This window comes from Strongylocentrotus purpuratus, unplaced genomic scaffold (genome assembly GCF_000002235.5).
Source record: "Strongylocentrotus purpuratus isolate Spur 01 unplaced genomic scaffold, Spur_5.0 spur5_scaffold_17, whole genome shotgun sequence".
In the NCBI taxonomy this organism is placed as follows: Eukaryota; Metazoa; Echinodermata; class Echinoidea; order Camarodonta; family Strongylocentrotidae; genus Strongylocentrotus; species Strongylocentrotus purpuratus.
In genome coordinates this window covers 4,504,678-4,528,068 of record NW_022145602.1, presented here as the reverse complement: position 1 = coordinate 4,528,068, position 23,391 = coordinate 4,504,678, and the positions used below count along the sequence as shown (strand labels likewise).

General features: G+C 39.1%; 1 protein-coding gene across 1 annotated transcript in view; it reads right to left on the bottom strand.

The window, feature by feature from the left end:
• Positions 1–10,908: 10,908 nt before the first annotated feature.
• The window catches only part of LOC764357, a 25,704-nt gene continuing 13,221 nt past the window's right edge, over positions 10,909–23,391 (bottom strand). The window contains exons 2-5 of the mRNA XM_001200632.4: positions 16,433–17,677; positions 15,273–15,918; positions 14,240–14,425; positions 10,909–13,429 (exon numbers count right to left, since the gene is read on the bottom strand). Of these exons, the coding sequence (XP_001200632.2) occupies positions 13,230–13,429; positions 14,240–14,425; positions 15,273–15,918; positions 16,433–17,677 (2,277 nt within the window). The 3' untranslated portion in view covers positions 10,909–13,229. The remainder of the gene's footprint in view (positions 13,430–14,239; positions 14,426–15,272; positions 15,919–16,432; positions 17,678–23,391) is intronic.

Sequence of the window (23,391 nt, the reverse complement as noted above, 5' to 3'; positions counted from 1 at the left end):
TTATTTAGAACTCCCCCCCCCCCCCAAAAAAAGGGGGGGGGGCTTGAAAATGTCTTTAAGTTGGAAAATAACGACTATTAGTTGTCGAATCGACTTAAGAGCTATAGAGCCAGTAAGTAATAGTCTGATTTTTCAGACCATAGTACCAAATGGTCATACGTTTTATGCTGCGCAAAGATTCAATCAGTTTAATTTTGACCATTACAAGAAGTGGGTTATTGATGTAGACAAATGCTCATGTACCCAGTCAGCCGCTCAATAGTGTCTGACAGTGAAGTCTAGCAATTAACCGGTTTCCTGGCATAATTTGAATATTAGGACACCGATTAAATTTCATAGATAGGACATACATGACATATTCATAATTCCTGCAAAGTTCTACAGAATTTGATGTTGGCTGCAAAAGGGACATAGTATCTTTAAAATGGAGTTATGATACTTTAATAAACTTGCAAATTACATGTATAACACTAATGCATATACCCTCCACACTTCTATATTTCCACGATTTAAGAATAATTCAGAAAACTTCAGAAGATATTCTAATGCATTCATCTTCATAATCTGTTGGCTTATCATAATGAGGTTCCTACGTATTTTTGTTTTGAATTGGGACAACCCCCACCCCCTCCCTAGAAATAAAACAATACCAGTCCTTAAACCATCTCTTTGGAAAATCTTTTTCTCTTGCCTATCATTAATCTCATTTATCGAGTTGTAAAACTAAGTCGCCGTGATAATGATTAGGAAGTGTTTAATTCCAAGTCCCACACTCACACCTTCTTTGATCTCAGGGAGCCGTGTATTTAGATTTGACCAAAGCCTGAAACCAACATTATATAAATAATTGTATTCTTCTGTGATTGTAGACAAGGATGCCCGGCTGCAAAACCTGTACAAAGCACAGTGACTGACCGACTCGATTGGAAATACAATTAAAGCTTTGGATACATTGCTTTTCTTTCCAAGGAGTGGGGAATACCTACCTATATGCTTAGCGCTTGGCAATTGAACGTTCTTTCTGAAAAGCTAGAATGACCAAACGGCCGACCAATTTATGAGGGGCAAAGGTTATAAACGAATACTTCAGTTCTTAAAGGTAATACAAAGTTTTGGGAGATCTTGAAAATTGGGTGGATAGTGAATCTTTACAATTTTGATATATTTGGATGCCCCTGTGGATGTATTATAAGCACTAAAAAAAATAGCCCCTAAAACACTTCTGTTTTCGAGAAAATTGAATATAAAAATTTACCGGTGCTCCCGGTAAATTTTGATAAATTTCAAATAGCGCCTATGGCCGTACAGTGGTAGCTGCGACCATGAAAATCTCAGAATATGTAATTGGGATATATAATTTCCAAACGGGAATAGCTAATCGGTCGATTTTAGTCAAGAAACATTGTTTCATAGTTAAATTAATATCTTGACCTTGAGAGGGAGCTATACAACATGAAGAGTTTATTATTTATAATTTCATAACTTTAGACTCGACTTCAACGGCGACAACGATCAATGTATATTGTAGGAACGTATATGCTTCCAATATGTTATTTGAACCAAATTCATGACCCCATACAAAAACTTTGTAATACCTTTAACATCCTTCCTTGTGTTTACCTAAAGGAATTTATGAGTATGCACATTGTAATAAAATGTGAAATGGAGCGTGAAAAGCTTTTAAGTGTAAATGTAATACGGAGTCGCATGGTGAAGTAAATTAACAATATTCTCTCTTTTTTCGAATAAAAGAATAACGAGAAGTGTAATTCTTGTATGTAAAACTAAATGGACGGTTCTGTATACGGTAGACTGGGCAGTTATTTTTCTGTTCAAGCTATTATTATGTCTTTCCACACTAAAATAAGGGTTGTTATAAGCATTTGCGACCCTTTCCAAGAATCCAAGATAACTTCGTGAGCAGTGTGTCTTTGTTCCCGCTTTTTCGGGGCAAATAAAATACGTTGACGGGTAATTAAATTGAAATTACAGGTAAACCTGTCTACTAAGGCCACCCGGGGTAAATAGGAAACCTGGCCACGGTATACAGGTAGTCTTTCTATTTCTATTTCTATTGAGGGAGACAACTACATGACCGCTATAGACAGGTGGCCATTATACAGTGAGGTTGCCATTACGACGTGCAGGTTCTACACTAACCAGAGCTTACATTTAAAGAAATATACAATCGGAATTCGGGAATGAATTATGTTATTATTATTACAGATCTTTCATGGGCAAAAATACTTGCTATACAGTCGAGGAATCAATAAACATATAGCATCTGCTCAAAATAGTCTATGAAGACAAATATTTTCACTCATGGCACATCCTTTCCTTTTCTATCCTATACTAGAAGACCAACTGTCTGTGTTCACCCCTTGATACTAGTAGGACAGGCATTTTAGTAGCAACATTTGTATGTGACTAGGCCTAGCTATATGTCTTTTGAAGACGAATACACGAATACACTTTATCCAAATATGTTACTATCGGCAGGTATGTTTAATTTGTATTCCTATACCTATCGAGTCAATTAAGACATTTTTAGTATGTAATCATTATACGCGTGTTACTAACTACAAAGTCAATTGACTCATCTCCTTTCGGCTGCATACTTGTCTAAGTGCTTATGGACTTATATCCACCAAGTAAACGTGCTGTTTCCTCGGTAAACACGAAGCATTCGAATGAATATAACGCATTCATTCATACAAAATTTATTGGAGCAAATAACAAAGAACGCTTCGGTCGATACATGCACAATGCAATAATACGTGAATATGACAGATGAACGTGGATTGGGTGCCCATTTCAAAACACACAATATGCAGCAGTCCCATTACAGAGCAGGTCTGTATAGGTCTGTATAATCACGTATATAATAATCTTCGGTTCATTATCCAAAGCAATAACGGCCTTCGTTTATTTTTCAGATATACTGGGTACGCCTGTATGATGTAGCAATTATATTTCAATCCTGGGTTTGGAGCAAAGTACATCAGATCCCATCTCGTATACGCTCAGTCATTGACAATACAGCAGACCGTTTGCTTTATCCTCCAGTTTCATCAACGTTTAACGACACTAAATTCGGGAACGAATCCCTTTAAAGTTAAACCATATCTTTGAAACATACAGGTGAAATAAAAGCTACAACATTGTACAATATAATGTACAAAAATATCAACAAGATGTTTAAGTTCCAGAAAATGACAATACTACTGTGATATTGTGAAAACGAATACAAAACTCTCACTGGCAGACGACACACCCACCGATACAGTGATCGGTTGGAGACAATTTTTTGCTTACCAATATTTGGCGACTTCGGCTCATCGACTTGACCATACCCGCTCCGATCAGGTCGCGACATCTTGCAAGATCAGCTGAACAGATATATGATCCAGCAAATACTCCTAGTCCTGTCACTGAATCCCAAGTAGGTCCTGTGAACAGTTAGACCTGAACTTCCTGAAGATCTGGACTGAATATCCCAGTGATCGGTGGTGGTAGAGTTGCGCTACGCTCGCACGGACACAAACGCAGTGGTGTTCTTCGAAGCAGGAAATAGGCCTACGTACTGAGCTGTGCGGTCTGTACGTGCACAAATCGATGGGGGTGGGTTAAAATGTCTCCAGCGAGACTGTTGGTAGTGACAACGCCAGAGCTGGCCGCCTGCTCGAAGTGAAGGGTTGGGCACCTCTTGCTGTTTGGTGTTTCCGGTTTCACCACTGAAGATGAACAGCTGTCTTTCCTGAATCCTGGATTCAGAAACCAGGCAGAATAGAAACTTAGCTCAATTTTTCTCAATGATTGCCGATATTTGAGGAGGAAGCAATGACTCCTTAAAGTTTATGCAATATTGACTTGCATGATTGGTTAACCGTTAATATAGGAAATCGATTCTACAGTGTCAACTGTATATAGCTGCTTGTGTAAACAATATTAATGTTACATTCTGGACGAGATTGAGCCATTGAGGAAAATAATCGGGGTTTCAAAGCGCTTCACAATTTGCCCCTGCCTAATTTTGTCGCACAATCACATTGGGCCATCCAACAATTTAAAAGACATGTTAACCGAAATACACATCTACCCAAGTAATCCGAATTGGCGTTATGATATGTAAAAGGCCATGCAACAATCCAACACTGTTTATCCAACATTCTTTGCCATCAATTATAATTGTGAAGAAAGAAATACTAATAAGTGGCACAATATTGTATTCCTTATACAACGGTTACAACCCTCTTCACCTCCTTCTCCCCATATTTATCTCTATCTCCATGTTTATCTATCTAAGTCTAATTTCTTTTCTCTGTCTGGTCTGCCCCCCCCCCCCCCTTCTCTCTCTCTCTCTCTCTATATATTTTATCTGTGTCGTATTGCAACTATACTATTACAGAACTTTAAACTGTATACACTAAGTTTGTATTGCTAGATCTTTCTCAATTAAAAGCTCACTTGGTCGATTTCACAACTATGATTGAAAGTAACTCCTTATTAAAAATTCCTTGGCAGTAACTTTCGAGTGATAACACTGGACAATGCAGGATCTATTTCATTGCAACTCATCGGGGGAACCCCAGGCATCAATGACGTCATAATTAGGAGAGCACTACAATAGCTTTGTGGATGGATTTGAGATTGTACGGAATATGGGTACTATGGTTTGTCCACTCCTCGTATTTGTCCTTTTTCGTGTGCGAATGTACATAAAGGCCACCTGCCCGTAAAGACCAATTTTCTTGTCTCTTATCCGGTCTTTAAATACAGTTTTCACTGTTGCTATGTTTTCGTATACAGTATACCAAAACATAGCAACATCTGAGATACCACATAATCGCTCCTATCAAATGTATTTGAAAGAAAAGTATAAAGATAAGCTTTTGTTGGACCAGCATTTTGAAATTCGTGTCCTTGTTAGTTTGTATAGGCCGTACTATCAAATCCCAGTGCATTTTCATAATTATACTCGGAATACTCGAGCAGAAATGTAATATTCATCGAGGTCAATGTGTAAAGCTTCGACCGCACTTGAATGATATCTGAGGCATAGAGCTTTTATTGTTGGGGTAAATATTGATTAGCTTTCGTTGCTGGTGTTGTAGCATGCAGTCATGAAATCGAGGACTGCGTGTGACCTTGATGTATTGTTTTGGTCTGTCTCGATTATTGTCTGGAATTACAATGGAGTTGGGGGTAAGGGTAAGCCTGTATTGTGGGGGAAGATGGTAGTGGTGGTGGTGGTGATGGTAGTGATGGTGGTGGTGGTGGTAGAGTAGCTACAGAGGAGGGGGCAAGGAGATGTGTCTCCCCAAATCGGTTGGCGAGATGGGGGGGGGGGGGAAGCGATAGAAACAGGGAAAGGGAAGGCATTGCTGGAACATTAAGACGATACGACTCCCCCTAAGCCTACCATCATGTTCTCCAACATATGATTCGCATAAATACAGATTTTCAGTTTCAGTTTCAGTTTATTTTCATATTTCTCACATGTTGTATAGTACATCATTACATATAGCATGTTACATTTTGAACTCATTTTAGGATGCGTTTATACAACAACAAAAAAAGAATGATACATAAGACTAAGTTGAATAAGGGAAGAAATATGATGGAGCCTAAAGAGAAAGCAATGCTTGTAGGTCATAGGCTCCGGAAGTTACAACAATGACATAGTCTTGTGTATATTAAAGAAAAACGTAATTTAATTAAGTTGAAACTTATTATGAAGAAAAATAAACAATATTCATACACTTAGCAATATTTGTATAACATTTTCACTACCCGTACGCAATGGCAATTCACAGGGTAACAACAGCAAACTAAAAGAAACATTCAGTTTGAACATCGACAGTAATTATTAAAAGTAACATCATGCTTCTTCTACCATTAAAGCGTAATTGCTTAGGAGATGACATTTCAGCTTGTGCTTGAACGAATATAGTGAGGTTAATTCTGTGAATTCAATGGGGAGGTCATTCCAAAGTTTAGGGCCCGTAAAAGTGATATTTTTTTGAGCAAACAAAGTTCGTGTAAGGGGAAGGTGAAATAGGTTACGTTGGCGAGTGGAATAAGAATGGATTGTATTATTTCGTACGAAGAGTGCACAAATTACAGCAGGTAACTCATTTATAGTTAATTGATACATAAACACTCCTACGCTGTACACATACACATCACCAATTCGGAGAACTTTATTATTAAAAAACAGTTGACTAGTATGGGAAAGGAATCCCGCATGATTTATGTTTCTTATTGCCCGTTTTTGAATAATGAGAAGTTTTTCAAGTTGGGCTTTGGTCCCGTTTCCCCAGGCAAGAATACCGTAGTTAAGGTAAGGTAAAATTAAGGTGTTATACAGAGATAACAAAAAATGGGTTGGGAACTCGTGTTTTAGTTTATTTAAAATACCTGTGTTTCTAGAAATCAGTTTGCACAAATAGTTAACGTGTATCTTCCATGATAAATCACTGTCAATGTAGATACCAAGAAATTTAGTGGATTCGGCCTGGTTTAAATTTGTATTGTCTATTAAAATATTACCGGGTAGGGATTTTATACAATTGCTAAACAGCATAAAGTGGGTTTTACTGACATTTAATGATAGTTTGTTTGCATTTATCCATGCTTGTATCCGCTTAAGTTCACTATTAACGGTCCTCAGGAGATATTGAGGGTCACGATGTGAATAAAAAATATTAGTGTCGTCTGCAAAGAGAATAAAAGACATTATTTCAGACGAATTTCTGAAGTCATTGATATATATTACAAATAATAATGGACCCAATAATGAACCTTGTGGGACACCACATGATACTGATCTTTGATAAGAATCGTGACCATTAATACTAACATACTGTTTTCTGTCTGTGAGATAATTCCTGAACCACTCCAAGGCCTTTCCTCGGATCCCATAATGGGATAACTTGTGCAGTAGTATATCATGATTAATAGTGTCAAAGGCCTTGGAGAAGTCCAGGAAAATACCCACAGTATGGGCCATATCGTCGATAGCATGAGCTACTTTATCTAAAAACCTGAGTAATGCATGGGTTGTAGAGTGTTTCTGCCTAAACCCAAATTGGGTATCAGACAGAATATCAAAATCAATAAGAAACTGCATTGTTCGAGAGTACATCAATTTTTCAAGTATTTTGGAAAAAGACGTGATGCCACCCGTGATGCCACCCGTGATGCCACCCCTTCCCCCTTATTATCCATGTCTACCAAAGTTCTCTACCAAAGTTGCCCTGCCGTGGTTAAGCCGGTTTAAACTTGACTCGAGAAACATTGTAAATGCCTTTTAGTGTTTGCACATGGCCTAGCGCGTGTGTGTGTGGGGGGGGGGGGGGTAGAAAATGGGCTCATGTTGGGGTTGCTAGGGGTGGGGGAAGATGATGGGTCTACAATTAATGTGCGAGGACTGTAAACCTTACGTCTGCCTGGCATGACAGTGACTGAACCACAGGGTCATTCACTGTCATGGGCATGGTGGCTCAGTGGTAAGAGCGCCCGCCTCATGAACGGGAGGTCGTGGGTTCGAACCCCGGCCAGCCGAGTCATACCAAAGACTTGTAACGATGGGACCTTCTGCCTTCTAGCTAGGCGCTCAGCATATTAGATTGGTATTATGGTATGCAGGGCCCGCTGGAAGAGCAGTTTCATAACTGAAGTGGCTACCCTGGGTAGATAAAACGCTATTATTATTATTATTATTATGTCAAGATTACAAGATTGCAAACGCACGTTCAAGTGGAAGGTATAATTTAAACGACTTTTTTCTCATATTTGGAGAAATAAATCTGGGTGAACTGGCCAATACAGGAAGAACGGCGACAATAATACTGGCAGCCTTGTATGTACATTCAGTACCCAATTATTTATAGCATTCATACCAAGTTTTGTATGTTTTTAATTATGTGAAAAATTCATTTGTCCCGAATATTTCTTTCTTGATTATGAGGCATATAAAAGTTTACATCTACAATTATTGAACAAATACCCCATTTCAACCAGTCCACCTTTCATTCTTGTGTTACGAAAAACACCACCCCCAAAAACATCAAACTTACAAGGGATGTGAATAATTAAGTTTTAACTGTATCTCCTTAAATTGTGCATGCGCCTGGGAATATAGGCCTACTTTAATTTATTCACAAGAAATATTGGCGTGAATGTATAAACGTGGCTTATAGGCCTGAATGCCGTTGAAACTACCGAGCAACTACAACATCATGAAGAATATGTGGTTGGCAGCAATTAATGAATATTATCCTGTTTCTTTTTTTTTCTCTCAAAACGAATGCCTTTCCAAATAGCAACGTCGATGTCGACAAAATAGTTAAACTGCTCTTATCATGCAGAATTGTAGGCCTAATCTGAAGCGGGGGAGGGCAAAATAGTTGCCAGCTGAAAACATTATTTTCAGCAATCTGAATCGCTTTTTCTGTTGTTGCAGTCACAGCTTGGTAATTGTTCAAACCTGGGTGTTTTTGAAGCATGACCGATATGGCTTAACCCACTCGCCCACGTCTGTTCTGGTCAATGGTTCTAAAATCCAAAATCAGTTTCTCTTTTGTCTGCGCCAGCCAGTTGGTTTGTTGCTCTCCATTTGAGAAGGAATTCAGATTACGAAACGAGTAAACAATCATTATGATTATTTGAGTTATTTTGACGGAATTTATTCAAGCGCAAAGCAAACAGAGACTTGATCACAAATGTGTTATATTTTATTGCCAAGGCCTGAATTGGTGAACTTGAGTAAGAGTGGAGAACAACTTCATACCATGCCTGCTCTGTTAAAACTTACAACATAAATAAGATGCATTACATTTATTCATTGATAAGGGTACTGATTTCCGTAGTATCATATCTGATTGATACTTCTTTTTTTTTTTAATAGTTTTTTTTTTTATTGATTCCAAACAATAAAAATAAATTTTTAGAAATAAGGTACATTTTTTTTCCTTGACATAATTCAAAACATTTACATTACATACATTGTACAATTGATGAAAACAAAAATGAAATCAGTTGTATCATAAAACAAATAAACCCATCCAACCAAACACACTACTACTACTACTACCCCCCCCCCCCTCCCCATCATGCGACACACACTCCACCCGACCACACTTCCACCACACACTGTTCCTAGCCCCCTCAGAATACTCCCAAATTGGAGCGACAGACAAAACCGAAACAATCTATTTAAAACATTTAAAACAAAATCATTTAAACGAGGCTACAATAGTCCAGTGTAAAAAAGTTCATGAAAACTTTACTTGTTCCCACTTCTGTAAATGTAAGGCCAATTTACCTGCCCTCCCTGCAATATTCTTTTCTTCTTCCCTAAATTCTAACAGTTCTTTTTGAAACTCCCCCAAAGACAATATCACGGACTTTCCCCTGCATCTATATATCCAATATTTCAATGCAAAAATAATTGTATTAAACATTTTTATTCGTGGGGAGTTACCAGACAATGAATATTTATCCAGTCGATAGACCTTAATTCCCTTAGCTCAAACTTGGCTATTACATTTTGCCATAATATTTGAACATGTACACACTCCCAGAACAAGTGTAAATATGTTTCTATCTTTCGCTTACAAAATGAGCACAAGTTATCTACAACAAAGCCGAATCTGAATAAATGTTCTCTAGTATATATTGCTCTATGAAGCAGTTTTACACGTCTGTAAAAACCCAACACACACACACATCCCGCCCCCTCCCCCCCCCTCTCTCTCTCTCTCTCTATTCATCTTTCTCTCTATCTCTGTCTCTACATCTCTATCTCTTTCCCATATACTCTGTCTTCTGTTTTTGCCCGTCCCTCTCTTGTGATAATGGCCCGATGCCCCCTTTTTTCTGCCCCACCTCCTCCCCCACCCCTTCATCAGATCATGAACCTAAGTATTAGGTTCATGATCTGATATTGAAGTTAAAGGGTAATATCATGAAATTAGGTTCATGGTAATATACAAGGATCAAGTGTCAATATCGCTACCCGCATTTTAGCACGGACAATTTACAATACTATCTAACGTACCCACGCAATAGGGCTCAAATAACAAATAACTTAAATGAAAAAGCAAGAGCAAATAAGGTCATAATAGATTTAATGACGGGTGAACTATTCCCTAAAGTGCTGACTTTGGCCGCCATGTCAACTTTACATATTTTAGTAATTTTTTGTTCGTTTTAGGGTTGACCGCCTACGCGCTTAGAGTCATGTGAGAATATAAGCTCTCTCTCACTCTCTCTCTCTCTCTCTCTCTCTCTCTCTCTCTCTCTGTTTGTTGTTCGTTTCCTGTGGTGAAATCGTCCTCCAATTGCGACATCATGAAAGTGACTTTGTAAACATTCATTAGCGGATCCATATAGGAAGGGGGAGGGCTACGGGCATATGCCCCTCCCCCCCCCCCCCCGGCAGCACTAAATGTGTGATATCTTTTGAGACTTTTGTACATATTTTGCTTGAATCATGATCGATGAAAATTGAATTTGAATTTGAGTCCGATTGTAGTATAGATATACAACATGCCCCCTCAAATTTTGACCCCCCCCCCCTCACCCACCAGAAGAAAACACTGGATTTTCCACTGACCATGGGTGTGATAAATTCCAATCATTACTTAGTCATTGACAGATAGTTTAAATGACACTTTTAAAATCGCAATGGCAGAAAGTTTTAGCGACACATTTAAAAGCGCAATGGTTCAATCGCAATGGTTTAACAAGGCAGACGAGAACGTTATTGCTAATATTTGAACCCCACCCCTAACAACCGTCTTATTCTTTAGAACAAACAAAAAATCCAATAACATACCCGTTGGTAATTAATCGTATTGAAAGAGACACAAGTAATACAGATGGTCACGTGAGGCATTATTTTGTTTCCTTTCAAATTTTATTACAAAAACACGAACAAAAAATTGTTTCGTTTAGTCAGATACAAACATATCTACATACACATGGACAAATTATTGTGACAGTTGACATTGTATGATACATTTATTATTTGAAATCTTCAATTGTGTATGTATTGTTTTGAGAAGAAAAAAAAGGGAATTTACAATAATATAAAAAGACACATTGATATTTTGAGGTGTCTAAAATCATATGGAAAATTGCCCATTGCAAAAGAAAAACTGTGAAAAGAAACGTAATGCTCCAACAACGAAACATCGCTGACTTGTAAATTCGACCAGAACGTCTTGTTCTGACTATGAAAAAAAACGGACTTTGATTTACATGTGTCTCATAAGTCCATGACTTACATGTATATATTTACGTTCAACATTTACAAATAATGTTGAGCTGAGTAGCATATTTCCATTATATCAAACACAGGTGGCAAGAATAGATTCATCACATATTTTCATGTTTGTGGTATTCATTCAATTTAAAGGAACGGAATAAGATTCCTCGGATAACGATGACACTTTTTGTTTCATTTTCCTGCTACTATTATACGAACAGGAAAAGAAAAAGTGGAGGGGGAGATGTGAAGATTTCTGGATAATTATATCGCTGGCAATAATGCCATTTTTAATCATTTGTTTATTATTTGAAAACAAATTGACAAATCAAAATGATGTTTTTTATGACTTTGAACACTATCAGAAAATACAAATGAAATGCAAACATGTAAAAGAATCAAATGTTTACCCCCATCCTCCAAGAAAACAAGTAAAAGCAATGCGAATGGAGATACTAATACTGGCAAGTAAAAACATGACAGATAAATTCTTTATGAAACCAGGCAAACAGGCACTCAGAGATTATGTTTTTCTAGGTAAAACATTTGCATGTTTATAGTCCAGGACCCCATTTCACAAAACTTGTCATCAGTGATAAATGACAAGTTTTGTTATTAGCCAGTGAAATCCTTGCTTCTGATTGGTTATCAGCAGATTTGTCACTGATTTCTGTCGTTTGTCATTGAAAAAAAGCTTTGTGAAACGGCTTCCAGGGCAGCGTTTCACGAAAGTGTCACAAGTCCAAGTTCGCCGACAACCCCTTAAAACGCGTGTATCAAATTTAACACGCGCTTCAAAGAGATGTCGGTAAAGTAGTACTTGTGACGGTTTTGTGAAACGATGCCAAGTATAATATGCATGATAACGAGACAATCAAGATTATACTTTTGCATAAAATATAAAATATACAAATAGGTCATGAAACATGATATTACTACATATATTGCATATTATATGATCTCGACTTGTTGAAAAATACATCGCCTATTATTGTTCCAATGTATATTTGCGCATGATTGAGATGTGTTTATTCCTTTAATCTTTTGAGCTATTATGTAATGATCGCCATTTGAAAGTAATCGTCCTTGCATTCCAAAATGTACAGGTAGAACTGAGATCCATGTTATAAACATTTGCTATTAATCACAACTTATTTGCGATTAATATCAATTATCAACTCTTCATATGACAGGGCCCTGGGAGGCGTTTCACAAAACTTGTCATCAGTGACAAATGACAGTTTTGTTATAAGCTACTGAAATCTTTGCTTCTGATTGGTTATCAACAGATTTGTCACTGATTTTTGTCATTTGTCATTGAAAAAAAAGGCTTTGTGAAACGGGTCCCTGGTCAACGAATTGTCACTGTTATTTGTTCATTCAATATTATCAAATCAGTTACATTGACGGTTTATTTTTAGTCTTATACCAGTGTAAGTAAATATTGGTTGATTTATAGGAGAAACTCCATGATCACTGTTCAGTACATGCAGTCCACTTTCTTCCTACTCGTTCACTGTACAGCCGACTGCACGAAGCTTAGCATTGATAGCAACAATATATTTCCAACCATTTATCTTAGAGATTGTAGTTTGTACATGTACGAGTTTATAGAAATGCAATCCATCAGCGTTTTGTTTTATCTCTCGAGATCCAATGTAAGCAGCTATGCTTCAGGATTGTGACTAGGTAACTGTGAATGTTTTATTATTATTTAAAAACCACATCACAGTACAGTCCAACAGTTCAGTCAGTGTCTTGAACAGGCAATCACCTCCGTCTTTAGGATATATATTGTAGTAAGGCTTAGTAAGACTCAAATCCATCGAATTTCTTGAACGGGTTTAGTAGTATGGATGTTATCCAGGCAACACCTATCACATCTCAAGTTCTCTCGGTTGCTTTCACACCAATTGGTGTTCTCTCCACTTTCAGGTAACACCACTGTGCTGTCTCACGTCAAGAGAGGGCAGTCTACCATAAAATCATCCATAGCCATCAAGTCATCGTGACCGGGTTGCAGGGCCATACCTGCTGCGTTGTATTTTCTTCTCAGTCGCTTACACAGCTGTGAGATGCTTTCTCGTGATGTCTTCCAGATCACCTCAAACTCGACGGGACTGCACCGGGACCCGTATTTCTGGAAGAGGAGGTCTGAAGGAACGGACGTGTGTGAGAAATAAAAAAGAGAAAGAGAGAGAGAGAGAGAGGAGAGTTATAACATTGGTTTATTAATGTCAGGGCCCCATTTTACAAAACTTGTCTTCAGTGATAAGTGACCGTTTTTGTTATAAGCTAGTGAAATTCTTGCTTCTGATTGGTTATCAGCCGATTTGTCTCTGATTTTTGTCAATTTCAGGGCCCAATTTTAATGACAAGTTTCAGTTTTTGTTATAAGCTAGTGAAATCCTTGCTACTGATTGGTTATCAGCCGATTTGTCACTGTTTTTTTTTGGTCAATTGTCATTGAAAAAAGATGCTGTGAAACGGGTCCCAGGTCTATCAAAGGGTGGTAAAAACTTCCTATCATTCAGGATGATGACCACAAAAAGAAAATTCAAGAAGCCCAACGCTATAATTTCAAAGACAAAGGTATCATAGAGTTATTGCTTTCAAAGTCTCTCTCCCATTGACAAATGTACAATGCTTCATTTTAAATGATGTATTGCTAAGTAGGAAGCAACACGTATGTAACCATTATCATTTGAAAGATAACCTGATTTGTCAATTTTCCCAGAATTTCGACATGGTTAGCTGTCATATTTTGAAATGGGCATAGTAACAATCACCTACAAATCCAAAATGGTTTGATCTCCTTCCTGAAATTTATTTTGTAGACATAATTATTGTTTACAAGCAAACAAACACTTTTGTATACTAGACATTTATTGCCAAACTTAAAATAAAAATGTACATTATTCAACAATTGGGAAAGAAGTGATATGCACATTATTCCAAACTCACGTTTTATCTTTCTCAAGCCAGCAAAGTCAAGCGGGTTCTTGCTGTTACGCCCAGTGACCGAGGATCGGATCAGAATCTTAGTCCCGAAGATACAGTAGCGGGCGAGAGCGATAGCCAACCGGGGAGCTCCGGCATAGGGCGTCATCTCTTCCCACCTAGAGTCTTGCATCACCATCTGTATACGAACTGCATGGGTGGAATGGAAGATGGAAAAATAAAATTACCAAATTACCAAATTTGTTTTGGAAATGAAGATCGTCATATTGAGAGAGAGAGAGAGAGAGAGAGAGATGGATGCCACTTAAACTGTATAAGCCATTAAGCTCTTGATTGCAAAGACTTTCAAAAAAATCAACCCCATGACAATAATTTTGATAGCCTTTTCCATCACCTATTGAAATGAAGTGTTAGTAATCCGAACGTGATTTTTATACCAAGGAGTTTTTTAATTTTATTTTGCCTTGATTTCTGGCAGTCTCTGCGATCTGGTTTTTATTTTGAACGTTAAGGATTGTTTTACCCTTCAATGCGTATAATCATTGAGATCCGACATTATTCACTTCGGCATTTTGGGGCTTATTCCGTTACGGTTAATGATTAGCTCATGAATGGGTCCGGAGATGAAGTTAGGACTTTTACAAGTGCGTGAGGTTGACCGGAATCGCGGAAACATTTGTCGTTAGAGCAAAATAATCAAGGCCTACAATGATTGCATGTAATAATCATCCCCGTTCTGTCTTTGGACATCTAATTACATTATAGCTTTCTTTCTCCTCCCTCTTCTTCTTCTTAAAGCGAGACTGCACAACTTGTACCTGCTTGCGCCCTCTATATAGCAGACAATGCCTAAGCGGTACCCGTTGGTCCCCCATGATCCCCTTCTTCTTATGTTATTTGAGAGCTGATTTTATAAGATAACCACCTGTCAGTGACCACGCAGGGAGGTCTTATCCCTCATGGCCAAACTAGTGCACACAGGATTTAAAGTGTTCTATTTAGTTACTGATGTTGTACTTTAAAAAATGATTCTTACCTTCTGTTTGTGACTGATTGACACCTCGCATGTCTCCAAACTCGGACAGGTTGTCAGGAAAGCGGCCCTCCTCTGCCTTATCATCGAGCATGATGATCCCATCATCTTCCATCGGTCTCTCTAGCTCCTGTCTCCCTTCAGCTCCAGCTAGATGCGTTGCTCCAGCCCTGAAGCCTACTCTCGCGTCTCCACGTCGAGCTCCACCCTCTTTGCCTCCTGCGTGTCGCCTCTCTGCTGCGAGATGTCTCCCTCCGTCTCTGTCCCTTAAACTTGGGGCAACGGCCCCACGGGAAGTAGATCCTGCCGAGCTCCCGCCGCTTACCACGCGCTTTCTCCCGCTTCTTTCTCCAGTCTCTCCTCCTGTTCCTCCTCCTCCTCCTCCTCCGCCGTTTTCAGACGACCTATCTCTACCTCTACCCCCTTCTCCCGCATCACCTTCAGCATCTCCACCACCGCTCCGGTCGTCACCGGCCCCTCCTGGTCCAGCCCCACTATCTTCCTGGAGACCCGAGTCCACCTCACTGCCCGCTCCACCGGGATCCGAAGAGACACTCTGCATCTCGGCTGCACCCATGAAGGGGAGATGCTCCAGGATAAGCTGGAGCTGGCCCTCGATGACTACCATGCGATTGGAGATGTCTTCCATCTATATATTAAAAAAAATATAAAGACAAAAATGAAAAAGATAGATTTAACAAATGCAGAGTTATCCCTAGAATGTGAAAATATTGACTTCACTGGAGGAGCGTGTACCTTTGAATGATTTTTTGATAACAAAATATGGCGCTATAAACATATGTGAATCTGTAATCAGTGTGCCTTTCATAATATAGAACCATTTTTGATCAGTTCTGAAATTCTAGTTTTCAACAATTCCAGCATATTACGTTCACATCGTCACAAGTGAATATATTCATGTAACAAAAAGAAGAAATACTTTTGAATTGTAATTCAAAGATGCAGGGACTTTTATTTTGTTTATTTTCTTGATTAATGAGTTTAGAAACATGGGCTTAGTATCCTCAACTTTCTCTGGTATTATGTATCAAGTAAGCACTTGAATATGCCTATTTTTCAAAACTTGCTTTAAAGATCAACATTGTCCTCTCTTCCAACGGGTTCTAATTATTCATAGATTCAAGATCTTTTTATTTTCCTACCCATTTTTCAGTTCCACTAGTTTCTGTTGCGGGTTCAATCTGTCTTTGGCTGCGGTTAGTCGAGAAGATCCTCTCCGCGAACTCGCTGTAAGACTCCGGAGGATCAATCTCTAACTCTGGAGAAATCTCATCACCACTGAAGTGATCCGGGCTATGCGGTGACGTTCTCTCGTGTGCTTCGTTGAACCTCATGTGCCTTGCGTGCCTCTCCTCCTGGTCCCCGTGGCATCTGCCCCTGCCCCTGCCTCTTCCTCCTCCTCGACCGAACATGTGCATCCCCCGCATGGCCTTACCCATGGCGTGGTGCATGCGAACCATCTTCTGGTACTTGTGTAGCGGGACGCCGTGCGGGAACCCGGGGGACATCCTGTGCATCCGTCTGGGCATACTCGATGCCATGGCCTGTCGCATCCCTATCATGTTCCGCTGGAACTTGCTCATGAAGGGTTGCTTTACGCCGCCTCTGCCTGCGGATAAGGGCAGGCGACGTTGCCCGACGTGGAAGGCCGCTCCCATCTCCGGTGTGATGCCATGCGCGAGGCGACTCGCCATCGCTGCCGCGTTGCACATCTGTGACCTGTGTAAGCTGAGTGGGAAGTGGCTCATCCTCGCTGCGGCCATAGCGGCGGCGGTTGCTGATGACGTCATTGGCGATCTACGGTTTCTCTCCATCCCACCGCTGCCACCAGAACTTCCGCTTTGTGACGTCAGAGTACTGCTGCTCCGACCAGACCTCGCCATGTCTTCGGGATTCTTCGAGAAGCCATGCGAGGAGTGCGTGGTACGAGAACCAGCGCTGTGGGCACTATGGGTGCTATGAACAGAACCAACCGAGGACCTTCCGAGAGACGACGGTCTCTTCGGGTTGACAACGGTCTCGGGATCCGAGTCGAACTCCTCATCCGAGCCCATCATCTGACCGCGTGGATGCGACAGGCGACGTCGTGTCATCGCCCTCGCCTCCAGAATAGCTGCCTCGTCATCGTTGTCCTGTGTTCTCTCCATCCAGGACGAAACCGCTGGAGGAATCCTGTCTCTCCCTCTAGGGCCACTCCTGCGGATCACCAGGTCTTCTGGCTGTTCCTCGCTTCGTGGTCGTTCTTCATAGCGTCTACCAGATAGCTCTCCTTCATCGACGGTTAACTCATAGTCTTCATCAACCTTGAGCTCGTAGTCGTCGTCGACTATCTCTTTCTTCACCGTCGGCACTGGTCTTTCAGCCGGCGATTGACTCCGAACAGATTCCTGGAAGAAGAAAAAAATGATAAAAAGGAAGAAATCTCAATTACTTCTGTCAATCTTGGTTTACTTGGTAACTTGGCATACATTCATTTCTTTTATGCTTGCCCAACAAAGCAGTATTCGCCATAACCATTGTGTCCAACTCGAACTGGGTTGGGCAAAATCAATGGCTCTGTTTACAGCATACGTTGTGCCCCCTCAACGGTTCAATCCCTCTCTCTCTCTCTCTCTCTCTCTCTCTCTAGCCAGAGGCATCGCTATACTATAATAATGTTACTTTCTTTCTTCAAAAGTTAAAGTAAACTTTCAAATGAAAGTTGTGAATTATCCAGATCACCGGTGGTGACATAAATGAGATTTTACCTTGTGAATTTCAAGGAAATCAGCTTTTAGACAACGATCACAAATGTGTATGTCCTTGTTGTTGTGAAACTTGGCATTACATTCAGTGTACAAATATCATAAGATGTCTAATATACCATATCATCTGAAGCACAATGAAATACAATTATTGAAATATTTTCATCATGACGTCACGACCGCGGAATTCCTTCATTATAGGTTATGTACTTCTTTTAAATATCGATCTCTATCATAATTAGTGTCCTAAGACTATCCCGCCAGAAGACATTGTTATACTACATAATTATCTTTCTATTTTCTTTATGTTTCAAACTCTTCCTTTAAGTATTCATATTACTCACATAGCTGCCATTACACAATGTGAAAATGAAACTAACGGAGGAGGCCCAGAGTTTTCTGGAAACAAATCGTGGATAACTCTGCGTCCAAGATTTTGGAGGTAAGGACTATCAAAGTGCGATGTGGCTTACACAAACCATTATTTTAACTCTAGAATTAAAGAATGGTGAGCATATCCGGGAAATCTTATCCAACTTTGCGTTTCACAATCCCTAGATGATTATGGTTAGCAGCCACTGCCCCGGCACCGGCGTATGTTAACGTCATTAATGATAATGACTGTTGGTGGCAACTATTATCTCCTAAGAATCTAAGATCTACTCCAAACACGAACTATGAAGTTGGATCATTCTTAGGACACTGGAGAAAAAAGTAAAACAAAGTGCTGAACCATAGCTATTTAAGAGAGAAAGTTCCGTCACCGGAAGTTGCTTCTGATTGGTCAGGTATTTCATGAAGCTCCAAAACAGTTCCCTCTCATAAAGATTGAACGTGGGAGGGAAATATTTGGAGCGACATGATTTATCTCGCGTACGCGTAGATGCGCTTGTCACAACTATCTCTCTCAATGCGCTATGGTCTGATCTAACACATTGAAATCAAGTTGTAGCCGAAATAAGTTAGCGCTAAGTTATTTCGTCTTCTTTTCTCTTCAAACAGCCTTGCCCCCAAAAATGTCGACATACAAAAAAACTTTTTTTTTTTAAATCGACATACTTTTAACAGAATTAGAGGTCCTTTATTCAGTTATTTCAAACACAATTGCTATAATGATGTGCATGCCATATCGTATCTGAAACTGATAAATTAAGAGTATAACATACAATAACATGTATACATATTACATAACATACATAAGAATTCAACAGTATGCATTCAATTATATTTAGGTAGTATAATAATCCTTGCGTTATGAACTGGCTATACGGATACATTTCCTGAAAGAATTTATAATTGAGATAGCATAACTGCAGTTATAGAACCGAAAGCTATCCTAATAATTGCACCTAATATTATAACTCATGGTCATGGAGAAGTTGAGGGCGAGATTCAGCACTATGAAAACTAGAATCACAATTACTCATTTCATTCAAGTGCCTTTATACAAGATACAAGATATTTTATTTGGTCTTTGTAAACAAGTTACATAGAAATTTGGTTTCCACTGGCGTTACAGTAATATTCAAGAAAGTACATAATTACAAGAAAAAAGTACATCACGTTTATAGAAATAGATGAAATAAGGAACAAATATACATGCAAAAAGTAATGAAGACACAAAAATGGTCATTGGTACTTCAAATCATGAGTTTCAAAATTAAGCCTTGGTCATTGGTATTTCAAATCATAATAGTTTCAGTATTGATTAATTAATTTCCGACGCAGAAGTTTAACGTTTGACCTTTGAGTTGAATTTATGAACAGAGTCGGGTATATCTGAATCGTGAAAGGCGGGTTGGGGTGCAAATCATTCTTACATGATTATTAAAAGTGGTGAATGTCATAAAACTGATTGATAATGTACAAAACCTTTCTATTAAGACTATATAATTACAGTATGTAGCTGGTTGTCTAACGCAACAGTTTAGGATATAAGTTTCTTTTACAACAAAGCACAGCAAAAAAGAGGGTTGTTAGAGAGTTGATGATTGTCCAAACTTTCTCCATATCGTACCTACTGCAATGCAGAGACCTAGCATGTCACACAATGCCATCTAAAGCGAGGTCCTGGGAAGTATGATGGGACCCTACACTATGTCGGTGCTCCTAAATTTTCACTTGAAATCGACTAAAATTTTCTTTCGTATTCCCCCATCGTCTGATCTCATATTATCCTTGACATTCTAGAGAGTAAATGTGCGGAAAATCTCATCAAAAGTCGTTGACACACAAAAAAGTGATTGCCCTGTCAGTTATCCCAATTCCTATTTTTCTAAAGTTCCACTTTCCATGTGCAATCAGCAATTAAAAAAATGAAACTATACAATCCAAACTCTCGATAATTGCTTATTATTCTTTGTCGTAATGTGAAAGTGAAAAAAGGGAATGAATTTATTTAATATCGAAGAGACACACTAACCTCTATCCAGGCTTCCATAATGGATGCCATTCCTTTGCAGTAAAATATCTTCCAAATATGGAACCATCCAAACCGGGGATATTTTCGAGCTACACCCCCCCCCCCCCCCGTCCCCCCTCTCCCTTAATTCTCAATGTCCCTAATTATAATAATATCCAACATTGCCCGATAGTAGGTTCCTATTATAATGATTTGGTCAATTCTGACAAAAAATTAATAAATATAGGCATTGATTGTTCACGGTTTTTATCGAGGACCCCCTCCCCCCTCGTCAGTTTTACCCCTCATCTGTCTGTCTGTACATTGTATGTCTCTCTCTGTCTCTGTCTCTCTCTCTCTCTCTCTGTCTCTCTATTATTCTCTCTTTCTTTCTCTCTCACTCTCACCCTTTCTCTGGACGTTGATATGCCACTTTCTCTCTCCATCTCTATGACATCCCTCACCGCTCTCTCACATCACTCTTTCTTTCTGCCCCCTCCACCCTACCCCTCTCTCTCTCCATCTCTCTCTCTCTCTCTCTCTCTCTCTCTCTCTCTCTTCATATCTCTCTCCCTCTTTCTCTCTCCTATTTCTCCCATTTTCTCCACTCACCTGTAACCTGCGTTTTAAAAGTTTAATCAGCGTACATGACATATGGCGAACACTGGCAATGTAGCCCCCCCCCCCCTCTCTCTCTATGATAACGTCCCTTCTCCCCCTCCCCTCTCTCATTCACTCTCTCTTTCTTTCCTTTTCTCTTTGTCACACTTTCTCTCTCTCCCTCTCTCTTTCTCTCCACCCGTCTCTTTTTAATTGGGCAGTAAGCACTACAGTCATTGTCTTACCGAGCATTATAAACGAACACTTGTATATACATGTAGTAAAACTACATAAAACTATAACCCGGAAGACGAGAGTCCCCTCAATAACTTCTGAAACTGAAAATCGTTCTCACGACCAATTCGAACAAAGCGAAACGAAAACTACGACCCGAATTCCCACACGAGAGAGACTCATAGAGAGGAGAGATAGAGATACTTTCGTAAACAGAACATTAATAATCTTTCGTTAGGTCTTGGAGTGATACCGCTTAACCGGCCTTAAACTTGGAGTACTTTTTTTAAAGATCAAAAGCGAGAGTCCATTTATTACGCCCCTTTTATCTTGGCGATAGATTCGCTGGCATCATAACGAGATAATATGGTTTCTGTTGTTATACACCACTTGGTAAAACGCGCCAAGAGATGAGAAGAGAGAGAGAGAGAGCACTGTTGTAAAATGATATGATAGCTAGTTTCGCATTCGACGAGGTCTCGCTGGCATTAGATATAAAAGTTATCAATTTGAAAACCGCGAGAGATGTGCTCAACTATTGCCATGCTTCTTCTTTTCTTTCTTCTAAGAGAAATGTAATCTTCGGTGTAAAAACAAGGAAAGTGAATTCAACTTAACAATAAATGCTAACTTTAGAAGATGGTCATACAAATCGCTTAGACGCTGCAAAAACAGGTTTTTTTGTTTTGGGTTATCATTCAAATGGGGTATTTTACATTGAACAGTTAATGTTATTTGCGTTCTTATAGGGATGGTGGAGATGTGGCAAAGGTGGAAATATAAAACAATGTGAGCTGTCTCAGTCTTTTAATCTAACGTAATGTTTGTCCTACCTGCGATTAGTATTGATACTATTGAAATACAATTATTCATAACAGGTGAGCTTTCGTGGGCTATCCTGTTCAAGCTGACTTGATGTTGATCTGTTATTCTTTCATAATATATTGTAATTGTATGTTGGAAGCTTGGCAAATAGAAATCAATCAATCAATCAATCAATCAATCAATAAAGTATCTTGGCACTACCAAGAAACATGTATAACCATTAAATTACGAAAATGGTATATTGTGCATTGAATTAGTAATTCTTAGATGAGCATCCCCTCCTTTACTTTTCATGCTTTTGAAGATAACTCCAAAAGAAAGTTGATTTATCTAAACACTACAAAGGCCTTGAGGAAAAAACGCTGTTTCATTGTAATCATAGCACCTATTTATCATTAATATCTCATGTATACTCATTACGATGGACCACGTGTCTCTAATTCAATCACTCACTAAATACCATGAAAGGAGGCGACTTTCTTTTAATTATCTTTGTGGATAAAATCAAGTCGAAACCAACTCGATTAAATCAGGTTTTCCTGCACTTGACCGCATCTGTAGTAACCTCGGTTAGTCTAGTTCAAAAACTCCGTTTTGTCCGGAGATCTTCGGGCATGAACTATGAGTTATGAACGATCTTCAGTCTGGCTACAAGAAAAATTGTTGTCTGCGGTTCTGGTACCCCAGGCACTTGTTTTCCCTTTGATATCTTATGCAAGGTACATCATATTTTGTAGAACTTTGCAGGAATTATGAATATGTAACATAAAAAGTCCTATCTGTGAAATGTCAACGTTAGCAGTGTCCTAATATTGAAATTATGCAAGAAGACCCGTTTACTTTCTAGACTTACACGCACACAAATAAACAAAATCAGACTATCATTAAATGGATTGCAATCACTAAAGTCGATTCGACAACTAATGGTCGTTATTTCCCCCCTTAAAGACATTTTAAAGCCATTTCGTTATGAGGGAATGTCTAAATTAGTCTATCAAAATATGCAAGTAGAATTTAACCTTTTCATTTTTTTGGCCTGCAAATGGGACAAAGTACCTATATGCAAAGAGATTAAACTTATAATATTTGCCACACTCCATCCAGGTGAGGAAGAAACATGGTAAATCGGTACTTGGTTTACCTGTCCCTTTTTCAAAAATATTTATTATCCATCTCTTTTCTAATCTCACTCTCTAATTGTCCTCTCTCTCTTTCTCTTTCTTTCACTATCGATCTATTTCTCTCTATTCCCCCTTCCTCACTCTTTCTTTCTTTCCCTCCGTCTCTCTCTCTCTCT